This window comes from Phyllobates terribilis, unplaced genomic scaffold (assembly GCF_046119375.1).
Source record: "Phyllobates terribilis strain yellow unplaced genomic scaffold, ASM4611937v1 Scaffold_33__1_contigs__length_13283291, whole genome shotgun sequence".
Lineage (NCBI taxonomy): Eukaryota > Metazoa > Chordata > Amphibia > Anura > Dendrobatidae > Phyllobates > Phyllobates terribilis.
This window is the reverse complement of record NW_027362793.1, coordinates 12943945-12962888: the sequence shown is the minus strand read 5'-3', so window position 1 is coordinate 12962888 and position 18944 is coordinate 12943945. Positions and strand designations below refer to the sequence as shown.

The 18944-nt window shown below is 42.9% G+C and overlaps 1 protein-coding gene across 1 annotated transcript; it reads right to left on the bottom strand.

Moving 5' to 3' along the window:
• Positions 1 to 4026: 4026 nt before the first annotated feature.
• LOC141180618 (olfactory receptor 10AG1-like) lies at positions 4027 to 16360 on the bottom strand. The gene is made up of 2 exons (XM_073660698.1): positions 16282 to 16360; positions 4027 to 4961 (listed from the first exon to the last, which is right to left on the bottom strand). The coding sequence occupies exons 1-2, from the start codon at positions 16358 to 16360 to the stop codon at positions 4027 to 4029; spliced, it is 1014 nt and encodes a 337-aa protein (XP_073516799.1).
• Between the last annotated feature and the right edge of the window lie 2584 nt (positions 16361 to 18944).

The window sequence follows — 18944 nt, the reverse complement described above, 5'->3', positions numbered from 1 at the left end:
TTTAAGTAGCTTTTCTCATGATTGCATACACCTGGCTATGAAGTTCAAAGCTCAATGAGGTTACAAAACCAAAAAAGGGCTTTAGTAAGTCAGTAAAAAGTAGGTAGGAGTATTTAAAACAAGAAAATGATAAGGGTGCCCATACTTATGCACCTGTCAAATTTTGTTTGAATGCAGATTGCACATTTTCTGTTAGTACAATAAACCTCATTTCAAGGCAGAAACATTACTGTGTCCAACAGTTATTACATATATCAAACTGAAATAGCTGTTCCAAAAACACCAATTTTTATAAAACATTAAGCTTAAGATTAATAGGGGTGCCCAAACTTTTTCATATAACTGTATATGGGTACATTTTGGACCCAGCTCTGTATCTCTGTTATTTGCTGTTGGAGTCTTTATTATTTTTGTTATTTGGTATTGACATCTTTATTATCATTACTTCTTTTATTGTTTTGAATTTCCTTGTTTTTGTTTTTTTAATATAATTTCATATGATGTATGAACTGTGGGTCCCCACATCAATGCTATATTATAGCAGCCTGTAACCGGCAGCCACACTCCTTCTATTGTAGACCTCAGTTTTTGTGCTTTTTAGCTGTTTTAATTATTTGTGTTGTCCTCCCCATTTTTTTTATAAATTAAGTACACAGGACATATACTACTAAAGCAACTAAACAATGACAGCCTTTACACACAGAACGATCTATTACCGATTGTTCTGTTTGTATGATAACCGCGGTCTACCGGTCTAAACCAGGTATTGAATAACCACCAATTGGCAAACACATAACCTAACGGTGGATGTTTCCTAGTCGTATTCGGCTAGTGTAAACACACGCTAGGTTCAGGGCCGGCTTTAGACAAAGTGAGGCCCTCACAAAAGTTTAAAGTAGTTCCCTGTATCCTCACATATTGCACCATCACAGGCAAACATTTAGGTTGTATTTACATGGGCCGAGTTGAGACTGTTAAATAAGCGCGATTGAAAATATTGAAATCGTTTGGCGCTTGTTTACCAACGTCTTTACACTGGCTAAGGAAGAATGATGGGCACTTTTCACTGGTTCATTTGGTGATTGCCGACATGTTTACGTCTATGAACTCTTGTCTGTGCAGCCAGGATTTATAAATGGGTATTATAAAACCATCTCCAAGCAGCTTGATGTTCCTGTGACTACAGTTGCACATATTATTCAGAAACTTAAGATCCATGGGACTGTAGCCAACTTCCCTGGACGTGGCCGTAGGAGGAAAATTGATGATAAATCAAAGATGATGGATAATACAAATAGTAGCAAAAGAGCCCAGGTGAACTTCAAGCTCAAGGAACATCAGTGTCAGATCGCACCATCCATCGTTGTTTGATCCAAAGTGGACTTCATTGGAGTCGACCAAGGAGAACACCATTGTTGAAAAAAAATCATAAAAAAGCCAGACTGGAATTTGCCAAACTACATGTTGACAACCCACAAAGCTTCTGGGAGAATGTCCTATGAACAGATGAGACAAAAATGGAAGTTTTTGGCAAGGCACATCTGCTTTATGTTCACTGATGGAAATATGAAGCATATCAAGAAAAGAACACTGTCCCTACTGTGAAACATGAAGGAGGCTCTGTTATGTTCTGGGTCTGCTCAGCTGCATCTGGCACAGGGTGTCTTGAATCTGTGCAGAGTACAATGAAATCTCAAAACTATCAAGGGATTTTAGAGATAAATGTGCTGCCCAGTGTTAGAAAGATTGGTCTCAGTTGCAGGTCATGGGTCTTGCAACAGGATAATGACCCAAAACACACAGCTAAAAACACCCAAGAATGGCTAAGAGGAAAACATTGGACTATTCTGAAGTGGCTTCTATGAGCCCTGACCTAAATCCTATTGAGCATCTTTGGAAAGAGCTGAAACATGGAAAAGGCAACCTTCAAATATTAGACAACTGGAGCAGTTTGCTCATGAGGAATGGGCCAAAATACCCATCGAGAGGTGCAGAAGTCTCATTGTCAGTTACAGGAATCATTTGATTGCAGTGATTGTCTCAAAAGGTTGTTCAACAAAATATTAAGTTAAGAAGAACCATCATTTCGGTCCAGGCCTATTTCATGAGTTTAATTTTTTTTTAATTCTGTGGAAGCAGAAAAGCAATGTCTGACTTTCATTTGTTCATTTTCATGGATTTTTAATTTATTATTGCTTTTGTCAGATTCAAGTTATTTCTGTGACAAATGTGTTTTTTTTTTCATTAAACGAGGGGTGCCAACAATTTTGACCACGTGTGTATGCATACGCAGAGCACATACACAAATGTATACACAGAGCACATACAGAACACATACATATACATGTATACAGAGCACATACATAGATGTATACACAGAGCACATACACACATGTATGCACAGACATATATATGGACATATGTGTATACACAAAGCCCCTTCATACAGACACATGCATACAAAGAGCACATACATACAGACACATATATACCTATCAGGAGCCCATACATTCTGATGTCTTCATTAATATAAACCACCAGGAGCACCAATTGCTAATCATGCAGAACAAAAAAGTTATTCTAATGAGTTAACCCCTTCACGACATATGACTTTGATGTGGGCTCAGTGTGTTCCCTTACAGATGACTACTGAATTATTCAGCCATTATCTTCTTCTGATAGCCGCGGATGATGCTCAAACTATGATATCGGCATTTAAAATACGCCATTAGGGTGACGCGTCATTCCATGGGCCCCTTGACGCGCCCGTGACGTGATAGCGTGGCGCCGATGCGTTGCCATGAAAGGCTGGAGTTTGCTGATGGCCCACGTGCTGGTCATGATGGTTTGCAGTGAAAGCCAGTGTTTAGCTGATGCACTGCTATGTATAGCACAAGCGATTGGATGATCGCAGGTTCAAGTTCCCCCAGAGGGGACTAACAAATACAGTAAAAAGTGAAAAAAAAAGGTTTTAAAAATAGGTATCACAAAAGTCCAAGCTATCAAAATATAAAATAAATTAATCCAATAGGTAAACGGCGTGATGAAAAAAAAAATCAAAATGCCAGAACTACGTCTTTTGGCTGCTGTAACATTGCATTAAAATGTAATAAGAGGCGATCAAAACATTGTTTGCACCCCAAAATTCTATCAGAAAAAACATAAGCTCAGGTCCCAAAAAACAAGCCCTCACACAGCCCCATGTACTGAAAAATTAGAATGATACGGGTCTCGAAAAATCTCGACAAAAGCAAAAATTTATTTTTTACAAATTTACAATTGTTTTAACCACTTAAATATAAAATAAACTATGCATGTTTGGTATCTGGAAATAAAAAAAAAGCAGCTCTCCTCCATGAAGCAGCTGGGTGTCTCCAGGATTCGTGATCTGCGCTGCTGCTTGCGCTCAGTAGACAGGTAATAGGAAAGACGATGATCCAGCTCCACAGACTCCAAGTTTAAGAGCGGTCTTCGCTTGAAACGCGTCTGGTAGCGCACCCCTCCTTAGTGCCTCTGTGTTTCCCTTCTAGTATTGTTTTTCTACTAGCTGGAGTTATATTATCGCCATCTGGATATTTTTAAAAAATTCTAAATAAAAGACATTTGTTTTTACTATTGGAGCCTGTGGATCTGGATCATCGTATTTACTATTACATGTTTGGTATCTGCATACTCGCACTGACCTGGAGAATCATATTTCCAGGTCAGTTTTACCGTATAGAGAACATGTCAAATAAATACTCCCCACCCCAACAAAAAGTGGTAAAATTGCACTTTTTTTGCAATTTCGACGCATTTGGCATGTTTTTACGCTTACCAGTGGATCACACGATAAAATGAATTGTGTCATTCAAAAGTACAACCTGTCCTGCAAAAAACAAGCCCTCATATGGTTATGTTGACGGAAAAATAAAAAATTATGGCTCTTTGAGGAAGGGGAGGAAAAAACGGAAATTTCGCAGCCACGAAGGGGTTAATGTAAATTTATTTTCATCAATATTACATGATGAATACATCACTGATATTTCATTTAATCCTCAATAACCTCCGAAGAGCTCTCAGGATTTCACTGCTGCGTAGACTATATATGAGCGGGTTCACCATGGGCACCACCGTGGTGTAAAACGCTGATAAAATCTGTTTGATCATCATGGTGTCATCTGAGAACGGCATCATGTAATCCATGGAACCTGCAGAATAAAAAATTATCATGACAATGAGATGGGACAAGCAGGCGGAGAAGGTTTTTCTTCTTCCTTCCTTTGACTTAATGCGCAAAATCACACGGATTATTCTTACGTATGACAAAAAGTTGCAGAAAAACGGGAAAAATCCAAACAACACAAGCTCAACATAGACTAGGATATAAAAGTCATAGGAGCCACCACAGGATGCATTAAATATGTCTATGGCATCACAGAAGATGTTTTGAATAGTTATGACCTTATTAAAGGGCATTTTAATTAATAAACCTATAAATAGTGAAGAATTTAGAGCGGCAGAGATCCAGATAACAACAACAATCAGGACACAGATTTTCCTATTCAAGATCCGGTGATAGGACAAAGGATGGCAAATCGCAACGTATCGGTCAAATCCCATGACGAAGAAAAGTATGTCCTCCACACTGGTTCCCATGAAGAAAAATAACATCTGGGTGAAGCACTGGGTGAAGGATATCAGGTCATTCCCAGATAACAATATATGGAGAAGTTTAGGGATAACGACTGTGGTGTAGCAGATGTCTATGATGGATAAGTTACAGAAGAATAGATACATGGGGGTGTGTAGATGGACATCCAGACATATCAATGCAATAACCACTGAATTCAAAGTGATTGCAATCAAATAAACGACTGAAAAAATCCCGACAATCAGCGGCTTATTAATGGCTTTTGATGAGAAAGGCAGAATATGAAATGTTATATAGGTGTTGTTATCCATGAGATATTCACATAAATCTGTAAAGAAAAAAGAGAATAAATCCAATAAGTTTCTACTTATTATCCTTAAAAAAATCGGAAGTAAATTTGAAACATTTCCAAATAAAATGATAATATAATGGTAGCAAAATTTAGGAACATTTTCTAAAATGTAATAATAGCAGCAAAAAAAACATTCAAAAATCAAGAATATAAAAAAATGATTACCAGATGTTCTCACTAGATTCAAGTGGTTGTCTCAAAATAAGCTTTTTGGCATGTCAGTCTTATCTATGAAGCCCTGATTCTGAGTTATAGAAATTTTTGGATTGACACAATTTCCCTTCATTACAATACTGTATTTCCAGTCCTGCCAGACACACACTGATCTGACCTAGGTGGCATTTTCCATCAGAACACAAGTAAGATCTCTGGTTACATCCAAGACAATATGAAGGAAGTAAGATGGAACGCAGCTCTCTCTGGTACACACCTGTCTGTGTGCTGGGAATAAGTTCTTTATACTCGGCTTATATAATATATGATTCTAAAACACAGGGAGCAAACAAATATAGAAATAAGTGATTATATCCCACAAGGAAATTTCCCTGTGGTTGTGATTGCAATAATTACTTAAGACTAATAAAGAAATTATTTTTACTTGTAATTTAATCATCTTTTAACAACCTGAACTAAACTTTCATAATTCGAGTCTGAGGCTATGTGCACTTGATGCGGTTTTAATACGTTTCCGTGGCTGTTTTACCACTGCGGCACCACAGCATAACCATTGTTTGGGCGTTTCTGCTACAAATTCGCGCCAATTGACTTGCATTGAATCGCAGCAAAACCACAAGTATAATATCTATACGTGCGGATTTGCTTTGTCTCAATGAAAGTCAATGGGCGTGAATTTGTGCTAGAAACGTGCTTCGGGTGGTACCTGGGTCGGGAGAGGAGGCTGAAAACAATATTCCCATTATTAGGAAGTAGGTCTCCCATTGTGTTGGCCTATGCAATGAATGCAAGGGTGGCCAACAATTTGGAGGTACTCCAATGCCCCTTGGAAGAGACGTGGAGGTCAGAGAGCCTCCTGAAAACAATGATCCCATTATTAGGAAGTAGGTCTCCCATTGTGTTTGCCCATGCAGTGAATGCAAGTGTTGCCAAAAATTTGGAGGCACTGCAATGCCCCTTGGAAGAGACGTAGAGGGCCTCTTAAAAAATATTCCCATTATTAGGTATTGGGTCTCCCATAGTGTTGGCCTATGCAGTGAATGCAAGGGCTGCCAAAAACTGGGAGGCACTCCAATGCCCCTTGGAAAAGACGTGGAGGAGGGCCTCATAAAAAAATGTTACTATTAGAAAGGAGTGGGTCTCCTATACTTGTAATGCCCATGCACTAAGTGTATGGGCTGACAAACATTTACCCCTGGGGGGTATACATGAACATACTGTATAACATTTTTGTTTTACGGGCATCATAAACACCCTTTGAAAAAATTATGTGGGTGTTACATCATGGACCACGGTCACCCTGGTGATATGGTGGTGGAGGATGAGGAGAAAGAGGAGGACAAGAGCAAATAGCCAAAATCAGGAAGTGTATACCCATGTGTGGGTGTGAAGAGGTGCATGGGAACACACCTCCCAAGAAAAAACACTGGATTTGAGTTTATGTTACGCTGCTATCATTCGGTGGTGATGAGAAGTCTGGCCCAATCCAGCCCTTGTTCATTTTTATAAGAGTCAGCCTGTCAGCATTTTCAGTTGACAGGTGGATGCGCTTATCAGTTATAATTCCACCAGCGGCAATAAAAACCCGCTTCGATAAAATGCTGGCAGCAGGGCAAGCGAGGACCTCCAAGGCACAGAGGATTCACGGCACAGAGGAATCATGGAGGACGTTGGTATGGTCGGCAAGGTACTCCCTCAGCATCTTCCCAAACTTTGCACTCCTTGTAATAGTACCCCGCGCCTCAGGGTCTGTGCGATGGGAGGGGTTGAGAAAATTCTCCCAGAACTTAGACAGTGTTCCCCTGCCTCTGCTGGATTGAAGTTGTGTCTCTCTCGCCTGTACTCCTTGGTTGTCCAATGAAATGTGCCCTCTGCCGCCAGCGTTTTCAGATGGGAATTTTTTAACAGATCCGCAACAAGTGCCTTCTGGTACAGCCCCATTTTTGTAGACCTGTCGGCCTCAGGAATAAGAGATATAAAGTTCTCCTTGTAGCGTGGGTCTAGAAGTGTCACAACTAGTAATGACTGTCACCCAAAATTTTGAGAACGCGAGGGTCATGGGAAAGGCAGCATAACATAAACTCAGCCATGCGTGCCAGACTACTAACAGGCAAGACTTTCCGTGCCCTCACCAAGAGGATGACTGACCTTGCTCTCCTCCTTCTCTCTGTCCTCTGGCCATCCATGCTAAACAGACAGTATGACAGCTGTGCAGGTAGTACCATCTATAGCGCATTAAACTAGCTCCTGTTCTTCCTCCTCCTCTTCCTCTTCCTCATTGTCACCCAATCCATGTTGGGATGAGATGAGGCTGGGCTGTGTGTAATCACCCTGTATGGTTCCTTGCTCCATCTCTTCATGCTTCGCCTGCAATGCATCATCTTTGATTGTGAGCAGAGAGCGTTTCAGAAGACAGAGAAGCGGGATGGTGATGCTAATTATAGCGTCATCGCTGCTCACCATCTTGGTGGAGTCCTCAAAGTTTTGGAGGATGGTACATATGTCTGACATCCATGTCCACTCCTGAGGTCTTATGTGTGGAGTCTGAACTGAATACCGACGGCCTTGTTGATGCCGATACTCAACAGCTACCCTCTTCGTCTAACAAATCCGTCCCAACATCTGCACTGTAGAATTCCAATGCTTGTGGACATCACATTACAGTCTGTGAGCCGGAAGCTAAAAACGCTGAAATACAGCAAGGGTGGCAGAAGCTGTAGGTGACTTTCTAAAATGGGCACACAGGTGGCATACTTTAACAAGCAGATCCGGCAGCTGCGGGTTGGATTTGAGAAACCGCTGAACCACGAGGTTAGCACATGGGCCAGGCATGGTACGTATGTGAGCTCGCCTCGCCTCAGAGCCGCCAAAAGGTTCTGGCCATTGTCGCACATGCCCATGCCTGGCTGTAGGTTCAGTGGTGTGAGCTACAAATCTGCCTGCTCTTTTAGAGCTGCCCACAACTCTTCAGCATTGTGCGGTTTGTCATCTAAACATATTAGCTTCAGCACAGCCTGTTGCAGCTTGGCCGAGGCAGTGCTGCAGTGCTTCCAGCTTGTGACTGATGTGGTCAATTCGGAGATGGAGGCTGAAGAGGAGAAGGAGGATGAGGTGCAGGAGCTGTAGACCGTGGGGGGCAACCCTGATTGACCCAGGGCCCGCAATCCATGGCGTCGGGTGGACGTGTTCTGTCCCAATGTCCGACTGTTTCCCGACTTCAACTATGTTAACCCAGTGTGCCGTCAGCGAGATGTACCATCCCTGCCCACAATCAATTGTCCACGTGTCTGTGGTTAGGTGGACTTTCCCGGTAACTGTGTTGTTGGAAGCATGGCTAATGTTTTGGGACAAGTGCTTGTGTAATGCGGGGACGGCACACTGAGAGAAATAGTGGGAACCGAGTACTGAGGGATGGCCGCCACCATCAGGTTTCGGAATGCTTCTGTCTCCACGAGCCTAAAAGGCAACATTTCGAGCGCAAGCAGTCGTGAAATGTGAGAATTTAGTAGTGTGTCCAGTGGGTTGTTGGCTGCGTATTTGCGCTTGTGTTCCAAGGACTGGGGTATGGACAACTGAACGCTGAGCTGGGACAAGGACGTGGACGTGCTTCCTGATGCTGCTACTTGAGAGTGTGCAACAACAGGTGCAGGGCAGGAGGCATCTTCGCATGCACCATGGACAGGAAATTGGCTTGCATGCACAACAGCGGAAGAAGCAATGGTGCCACCCACAGACACTGTTTCTGGACCCTGGGGTTCGGCCCACAAAGTTGGGTGCTTTGCTGCAATGTGCATGATCATGCTGGTGGTGATCAGGCTGGTCATTTTGCCACCCATGCTGATTCTGGCCTGGCAGGTGGTGCAAATGGCCTTTTTGGGGCTATCAGCAGAGTCTGTAAAAAACAATCAGACTTGGGAAGACCTAACAGTTGAACTGGCAACTTCCTTTGTGTTGTTACGGGGAACAGTCACCTGCCTTCTGTCTGCAGCCACCACACTGCTTCTTCCTGCCTGTTGGGGTGCTCTGCCTCCCTCCCCCTGTGTGTTGCTGTCCTCGCTCTGCATGTCCTCCTGCCAGGTTGGGTCAGTTATGATATCATCCAACACCTCGTCTTCCACTTCCGCACCTTGGTCCTCCTCCTGACTTTCTGGCAATATTGTCTCATCATCATCCACCTCTTGTGACACTTTCCCACCACCGACTTCGTGTGACCGTGGCTGCTCAAATATTTGGGCATTGCTACATGCGATCTCCTCTTGCCCCGTTTCAAGTGGACTAGAGGCCCGAATCTATAAATGGAAAAGTGATCAGCCTTTCAGAGTGTACAAGTGTGGGATCAGTTGTCTCCGGACACTCGGCATAGTGGGATGAAGGAGGATCACGGTGAGGAATATGCGGTCCGGACTCACGGCTGCTGAAACTTGACCGTGTGGAAGACAGGGTGGTTGTGGTGGCTAAGTGACTGAAACATTATTTGCTATTCAACCAACAACCTTTTGACACTGCTCTGGGTTCAATAGTGGTGTGCTGCGGTCCCCTAGGAATTGGGACTGGAAGGTCGGGCGAGAAGATGTGGGTGTTTGTTGTGGCACAATTTCAGCTTGCCCACAGCCTTGTCCTCAGCCTCTGAATGCACCATCACCATCACGTCCAGTTCCCCGTCCCTTGCCACATGCCTTGCCCATTTTAAATGGAGGACAATATCTTCCACGCTCACTACAGATGACTGAATTTGGAGCGAACTTGTATGTGATCCGTGTGACGGAGAAAACACAGTTTTAAATACCTAGCCTGTAGGTAACTATTTGGAAAAGCAAAGTGGTCTCAATTGCTTCCCTGACACACTGAAAAAAATTTGTATGGAGGCCAAAAATGGCAGTATTTTCTGAAAACGTATATGTGATCCTTTTGACGGAGAAAACACAGTTTTAAATAGCTGGATTTTTAGCGCTGTAATATGGAAAGGACCTGGCTGTATTCTGCAGTGCCAACAAGCAAATGGCGCAGAAAAACAGTGTTCTCTGGATTGCTTTTTAAGCAAATAATGAGGATTAAGATACAAAAAAAAGTATTCCTGGCCCCTGACACCTGGGCCCTTGTCTACAAATATCTAACAGCAGCAGAAGGCAGAATTGGAATGGAGCCTCTTGTGCTATATGCACTGCAGTCTGCTATATACCCTGCCTGCCTATATACACTGCCTGCCTGATATCTCTGCAGATGGATTAGTCCTCAGAAGGACTGTTTGTTAAGATGGATATGTGTAATGTATGTTTTTTCTCCCTACACTACCTAATACACAAGCTAATCTCTCGCTAGCTCAGCAGCACCTCTCCCTACTCTGCCTGATTTCGGAGTAGACTGTGACGAGCATGGCGGTGCCAGGTCTGATATAGACCTGATTAAGCTGTGCGGCCAGCCAATCACTGTAATGCCACAACCACCAAGGCTGCGGCATTACAGTAAGTGGCAGGCAATCCCTGCATGTTGATTGGCGTTCTAAAGAGCACCAAACATGCAGTGAGGGGACCCGAGCATCCGCCCGAGCATCTCACAAGTACTCGGCGAGCTCCGAGCATCTTGAGTACTGAGGTGCTCGGGCGAGTACCGGGTACTTGCGAGTATGCTTGCTCATCACCAATAAAAACGCTTCAAAAACCACTTAAAAAAACACATGTAAAAACGCATTAAAAACACATCAAAACGCGTCAAAAGCTCATGTAAAATCCACATGGGTTTTTTCTGCCAGGGAGCGGCAAAAACGCTCAGGAAATTTTTGCATCAAATCCGCATCGTGCGCACATAGCCTAAGGGCTGAATATTTTCAGTTTTTTTCAAGGCACAATGTTCCTGTCCGCAACAGGGAGGTGTCCATTAAGTAGGAGATGGAAGAGCTGATGGACATGCACCACTTGGTGTTGGAAGCAATGCTAGATTCTGTGCCCAACCTTGAGGATGTTACTAGTACATGCCTTGGTGCAGTGATGCATCATCGACACTGCCATGTAAAACATTAACTGAGTGGACAATGAAAGACCTATACTGTTCCTGGCCATAGCTACTGCTCTTTGAGTCAATGGTGATGTACAACTTTCCGCACAACAACAATTACAGGGAACGGCCAACAGTCTTTGCCATGTAAGAATACAAAGCAGAAATTGCTTTCTTCAAGAAATACAGCTAGGTATCCTCAAATTAGGCCGAGTGCATGCCATCAAGCAGCTAGAAAAATAGCAATGATGATGATGATGAGGAGGACAGTCTTGCTTAATTGGTGACGGGACATCCACGAGCAATTTTGCTGCTCAATGCAGATAGCATCTTCTCTACTATATGGCTCCTCTCAACCTTGGTTTCGGTTGTAAGAATGCATATATTGAGAAGTAAAAGGAGATGCACATTTCTGGTTCACCGCGCTGCTGCTGGAAAAGTAGTTGTTCCATGCTGTATTAGTATTTAATAGGAGCTTTATTAGTCATTTCAAGTTTCTACCAAACTCTTTTTCAAAAATATACTATATACCCAGTAGTCTATTTTTGTAGTCTATTTTTAAGTAAAAAGATTTTGGTAAAAATTTGAACTGAGTAATAAAGCTACTATTAAATACAAAATAATGAGAAAGAAGTCAGAATGCTGGCACTGCTGTCACACCCACTACACAAAAAAGGGCATACGAAATCCAGCATTATATTCAGGATATACTAGATCTTGCGGTGGTCTGCTTGTTTAGATTATAGTACTTGGTGTAAGTTGAATAGAAGAAAATAGCTGTAAAAAAATCAGCTGTACCACGTGATCTGGTGATAAGAATATGGGAGCCACAAGAAGTTATTTGAGTAAAAATATTGAAAACTAACTAACGGCAAAAGCAGAAAATGATCAAGTCTTCCACTACTTGCCATCACTATTTTCATGTGTGTCCAAGGTGAAGATCTGCCCTGCTTTCCTACAAGCATAGGAACTAGAGAGACAAGTGCCGATAGGGTGATAAAGCATAGGGTAGAGGAAGTTAGGGAGAGGTGAGGGGTACTTACCTGACCAGGTTGTGCATGTCACAACTAGAGATAAGCAAACATTTCAATGTTCAGTTCAGTTCACGATCGCTGAATTTGCAATATTTGCTATTTAACTTGTCAAACATTTGCCGAACATATCCAAACACCATTGGATTCAATGGGAGGAAAAACCAAACGCATACACAATACCTTCAAACAGACCCAAAAGCTGCCAAAAAAGATCAAATTATAAGCAGATACCAGGAAATTGGCCTCAATTGACCCACAGTGCAAATTTTATAATGGCACAGCAGCAATCAGCCATGGGCCATGAATGTGGTATCAAGGTCTGGGCCAGCATTTACAGCTTTGAATTGAACTTCAAATTATGATGAGGTGGGTGAGGGATTGGTATAGGTCTGTTGTGCTGGGAGCCCTGATACCACATGCAACAGCTCAACCTGCTTTTATGCTCAGCCACACTAGATGGCAGAAAAATCAGTTTCATTGATTAGTATTGGTACAAAAATTTAAAGATAGTAACACGGGTAGTTGACTGGAAGTAAGTGCAGGCCTGCTGGTCTGGGAGGACTAATGCTACAGGTAACACACATGAAGGAGACCCAACCAGGAGTCTCCCCATTTCCAAAAATTAGGGGCTGACACCAAAGAAGTGGCATCAATTTCAGTACAGTAGAAGTAGTATAATCAGGATCGACACTTCTTCCACAACAGCCAACCTAGCAGATGGAGACCCAACCAGAAGTGTTCACATTTCCCTAAATTAGGGGCTGACACCACCGAAATGGCATCAATTTCAGTATAGTAAAACTAGTAAAATGGGGACCGATACTTCTTCCACTACAGCCAGCCAACCCAGCAGATGGAGACCCAACCCGTCGTGCTCACAACTGCACGGTACTCACACAAGTATCTAACTGTTCGAGATGCTCGGCAAGTACTTCCTGGATGTTCAGGTGGAAGCTCGAGTCCCCGCCCCACATATTTGGCGCTGTTTTAACAGCAAATAAACATGTGGGATTGCCTCCCACTCACTGTTATGCCGTAGCCATGTTGGTTGTAGCATTACAGTGATTGGCTGGCCGCATAGCGTCATCGGGTCTCTATCTGACCCAGTGACCCTCTGGTCATCACAGTCTACCCTTCAGAAAGGCAGAGTAGGGAGAGCTGCTGCTGAGCTAGGGAGAGACTTGGCGGTTTATTAGTGAGGTATTAGGTATTCCACAGCAATATATACACATCTGAACTAACAGTCCTTCTTAGGACTAATCCAGCAGCATATATTACTGGTGATAGCAGGAGTTAGGAAGGCAGGGTTTTTGGCACTGTATAGAGCAGAATATAGTCCATTACACATTCTGTCTGCTGCCGTTACAGATATCCATAAGCCCTAGAAATCAGGGCTAATTTTTTTTTGCTCTTAATCTTGATTATTTGTTTAAAAATCAATACAGTACACCATTTTACTGTTCCATTTGCTGGTTAGCAGAATACAGTCAGATTTTTTTTATTTTATTCGCATTGCTGTATTGTGGAAGCAGAGAAACTTGTCCATCATCAGACGTGATCCGATATTACTGCAATAATAATCATCACTTTTTTTGAACATGCCAAATATTACACTCCAATTAAAGTTTGCCAGTTGCGTGTTGTACAACCTTTTCACACTTGGTCGCTGACCAATACCATATCTCTAACACCACTGCCTAAAACCGTGGTCATCAGATGTGATCCGATATTACTGTGGTAGTAATTGTCACATTTTTTGAAGCATGCCAAATATTACACTTAAGTTAAAGTTTGCCAGTTGTGTGTTGTTCAACCCATTCACACTTAGTCGCTGACCAATACCATATCTCTAATGCCACTGAATAAAACCATGGTCATCACACATGATCCGATATTGCTGCAGTAATAATCGTCACATTTTTTGGAGCGTGCCAAATATTACACTCCAGTTAAAGTCTTCCAGTTGTGTGTTGTTCAACCTATTCACACTTGGTCACTGACGCATGCCACATCTGTAAGGCCACAGCCTAAAAGCATGGTCATCAGACGTGATCCGATATTACTGCGGTAACAATCGTCACATTTTTTGGAGTGTGCCAAATTTTACACTCCATTTAAAATGGACACACCACGTGGCAAAGGATGGGGAAGTGGATGTGATGCTGACGGTGCACACAGAGGCCGAGGCCATGGGCAAGATGAAACTGTGCCTGCTGAGGGAGCACAACAAACACCCACATCATGTCGAACTACCTTCCTGTCCCAATTTTTAGGGGGCTGCGGAACACCACTCTTGAAGCCAGTGCAATGTGAAAAGGTTGTTGGTTGGATTGCAGATAATGCTTCCAGTCAGTTTGCCACCACCACCACCCTGTCTTCCGTACGGTCCAGTATCAGTAGCCATGAGTTTGGACCACATATCTCTCACCTGATCATCCTTTCTCCCACCATGCCGAGTGCCCGGAGACAAGTGATCCGACACTTGGACACTCTGAAAAGCTGTTCACTTTTCCATTTATAGATTCGGGCCTCTCGCCCGGCACACTTCAAGCGCAGCAAGAGGAGATCGCATGTAGCTATGCCCAAATATTTGAGCAGCCACGGTCACACAAAGGCGACAGTGGAAAAGTACAATACTGTCACAAGAGGTGGATGATGATGATGAGACACAATTGCCAGCAAGTCAGAAGGAGGCCCAGGATGTGTACATGGAAGACGAGGTGGTGGACAATGAAGTCACTAACCCAACCTGGCAAGGTGACATGCATAGCGAGGACAGCAGCACAGAGAGGGAGGGAGGTGTAGCATCACAAAAGGCAAGAAAAAGCAGTGAGTTGGCCACAGACACAAGGTGGGCAACTTTTCCCAGGAACATCAACACGAGGGAAGTTGCCAGTCCAACTGTTAGGTCTTCCAGAGCCTGGCTCTTTTTTAAAGACTGCCCAGATAACCCCAAAAAGGCCATTTGCAACATCTGCCATGCCATCATCAGCAGGTACAGAAAAACTACCAGCCTCACCACCAGGCACATGACAGCAAAGCTCCCGACTAGTTGGGCCATATGCCATGGTCCAGAAACAGTGTCTGTGGATGACACCACTTGCTGTTCCGCTGTTGTGGTTGTGCATGCACTCCAATCCCCTGTCCGTGTCCATGGTGCAGGAAAAGATGCCTACCTCCCTGCACCTGTCGTTGCACACTCGCAACCATCATCAATAGCAACCACGTCTAAGTCCTTGCCCCAGCAAAGCATTCAGTTGACCCTACTCCAGTCCTTTGAATGCAAATGCAAATACGCAGTCAACCACCAAAAAGCCCACAGTGCTAAACTGCCACATTTCTAGACTGTTTGCACTTGAAATGTTGCCTTTTAGGCTCATGGAGATGGAATATTTCCGCAACCTCATGGCGGCTGTCCCTCGGTACTCGGTCCCCAGCCGCCACTATTTCTCCCTGTGTGCTGTCCCCGCCTTATACAAGGATGTTTCCCAGAACATTACCCATGCACTCAACACGCAGTTACTGGGAAGGTCCATCTAACCACGGACACATGGACAAGTGCTTGTGGCCAAGGACTGTAAATCTCGCTGACGGCACTCTGGGTTAATATAGGGGAAGCCTCAACCAAGTCGGACCATAGGACGGAACACATCCTACCAACACCGAGGATTGCAGACCATAGGTTAATCATGGTTGCCCCCACATTCTACAGCCTCCTGCACCTCCTCCTCCTCCTCTTTAGCCTCCATGTCCGAAATGACCACATCAGTTGGAAGCTGGAAGTACTGCAGCACTGCCTCCGCCAAGCGGCAACAGGCTGTGCTGAAGCTAATAAGCTTAGGGGACAAACCGCAAACCCTGAAGAGTTGTTGACAGCTGTAACAGAGAAGGCAGATCTGTGGCTGTCATTGCTGAATGTACAGCCAGACATGGTCATGTGTGACAATGGCCGGAGCCTGGTAGCCGCTCTGAAGCTAGGCAAGCTCGCATACGTACCCTCAACTTAGTGGTTCAGCGGTTTCTCAAGACCTATCCAGATCTGCCTGATCTGCTTGTGAAAGTACGCGCATGTGTGCCCATTTCTGAAAGTCACTTACAGTTTCCGCTGCCCTCGCAATGCTTCAGCAGCTTTTGCAGCTTCCAGCTCGCCGACTGCTGTGCAATGTCATCACGCATTGGAACTCAATGTTGCATAGGATGGGAAGGATTTGTGAGCAGCAGAGGGCAGTTGTTGAATACCAGCTTCAACAAGCCTGTCGATTTTCAGGTCAGCCTTCTCACATAAGTGCTGATGAGTGGGCATGTTTAATGTTTTTAGGTTTCCGCTTTTACTTATCTTTTATTGTATTTTCATGAATTATATTCTTAAATTGGTGAAATAAAATAATGATTTTATTAGATTTTGTTGTATATCTTCCTTAAACCAGGTTTATAACTGTGGTTTGTGTGGGTAAAGATTCTATGGCGGAGGAATATTTATTGACCTTTTCTGATATAAACTAATTGTGTACTGTTTTTTGAACAGATGGTCTAACAATTTAAAATGGATTTCAAAGCCAGGGAGACAGCCTGGAGATCCAAAGCTCCCGATATGTTTAAGCAGGGCCTTTCAGGTGCTGTACAGGATCCTATAAAGGAAAACAGGGATTTAATGATGCAATATAAAATTGAAGTTCAGAAGAAATTAAGGGTATGGTGGAATAAGACAACATTAGAAAATTATTGTGAACAGAAAATCATCCCTAGGGGATTGCGAGTTCAGGTCTATCCATCCTTTGATCTGGAGGACATAGATCTTATTAATAGGTGGAAAAATGCCGCTAGTACTTGCTCATTGGATTTTCTAAAAATAATTATTGAGAAAAATACTATTTCTCTCAATATAATTGATAAAAAAATCGAAGATTTACATAATGATTTGAGAAAGGAGCTCCATTCTGATAGACTTGATAGTTATCTCAAAATTGTGGAAAATGACATTGACAAGTGGGAAAATGAGATCAGTAAAATCAAACAAAAGAAATATATACGGGATTTGCATGACTATGAGCATAATAAAATCTTTAAGTGGCAACTACCTAAACGTAAGATTCAGAATCAATTGAATACCACAAAGTCCTCAGTTGCTGAACCATCTGGTTCAGAAACCAGTACCTCATGTAGTGAGACTGAAGAAACTGCCGAGCAGATGAGACCTAACACAAGATTACAACAAAGAAAATACCCTGAGATATTCTTGAAAAGGTCTGGCAGGAAACAGGATGATAGATTGAAGGTAATAAACCTATCAAACGTGACACTAACAACAACACAGGTAAGAGTCTTGGAAAAGGGTCTAACATTTTCTCCATCCTCATATTTAGATCAATTCACGGTGGTGAAAGATCTCCATCTTTTTGCTAGGAAATTGGTCTTACAAAAGCTTCATTTTAAGTCAGATTTGGATTTACTTTTTCCTACCGAACTGGAAAAGAGGGCCCTTAAAGATCTTGAAGATCTAGAGAAAGAAAGTGTACAGAGTACCAGAGGTAGGTTTCCTATGCATCTGGTCCAAAAATCAAAAATCTTTCCCCCACTCTCGACATGTTCGGCGGTAGATATCTTTACTAAAATGGTGACTACCAAGATTGAATCACTTCCACGTGCCTCTAGGAGTAGATTTAATCTAAGTCCCGAAGAAAAATTGGCCCTTGAGTATCTGAAAAAATTACTAAATGTGATCATAAAACCAGCCGATAAAGGCGGAAATTTGGTCATTTGGCCACAAAACCTCTATGAGAAACAAGCCAATAAAATTCTGGACTTTCCTGGTTGTTACCAAAGACTTACGTACAATCCATTGACCCAATTTCAGTCTCAATTAGTTGCAATCCTTGAAGAAGCACTTGACGCAGATTTAATTCCCAAGAAATTGGTCGACTTAATTAAAAACTTACGACCAAGATTGTCTACCTTCTATTTACTACCAAAGTTGCATAAGGATCAGATGGACCCCCCCGGGAGGCCCATTATCTCTGGTAATGGTAGTCTCTGTGAGGATATTTGTGTCATTATTGATTTTTTTCTACAGCCCTTGGTCCATACGTTACCATCATATATTAAAGACTCTACTGAAGCCTTGAAAAGAATGGACTCAGTACATTTAGAGACAGGATCTATGATGGTAACTGTTGATGTTGAGGCACTTTATTCATCAATTAGACATCAAGACAGATTGAAGGCAGTGTCTTTGTTCTTATATGAGAGTAATATCGAGCAATCTATCTCGACATTAATTGTGACTTTACTTGAATTTGTTCTAGAACACAATGCCTTTATTTTCAACAAGAAAATTTATTTGCAGAAACAAGGCACCGCAATGGGGGCTACTTGTGCCCCCTCATATGCAAATTTATTTTTGGGGGTGTGGGAGAGGTATCTTTTTCAGGGCAATGTCATCGATGACATCCACCTCGTACAGGGGTGGATGAGATTCATCGATGACATCTGGTTCATCTGGGAAGGCACTGATAGTAACATAGTAACATAGTTTGTAAAGCCGAATAAAGACTTGCGTCCATCAAGTTCGACCTGTTAGTTCTGTAATTGCTAAAGTTGATCCAGAGGAGGGCAAAAACCCCAAATGATTTGGCCAATCTTCTCCTGAGGAAAAATTCCCTCCCGACTCTGAAACCAGCAGTCAGAATAAATCCTTGTATCAACCTACTATTTTATTTTATTTTTAAGTATACGCTGAAATCTGCCTGGCATCTAGAAATGC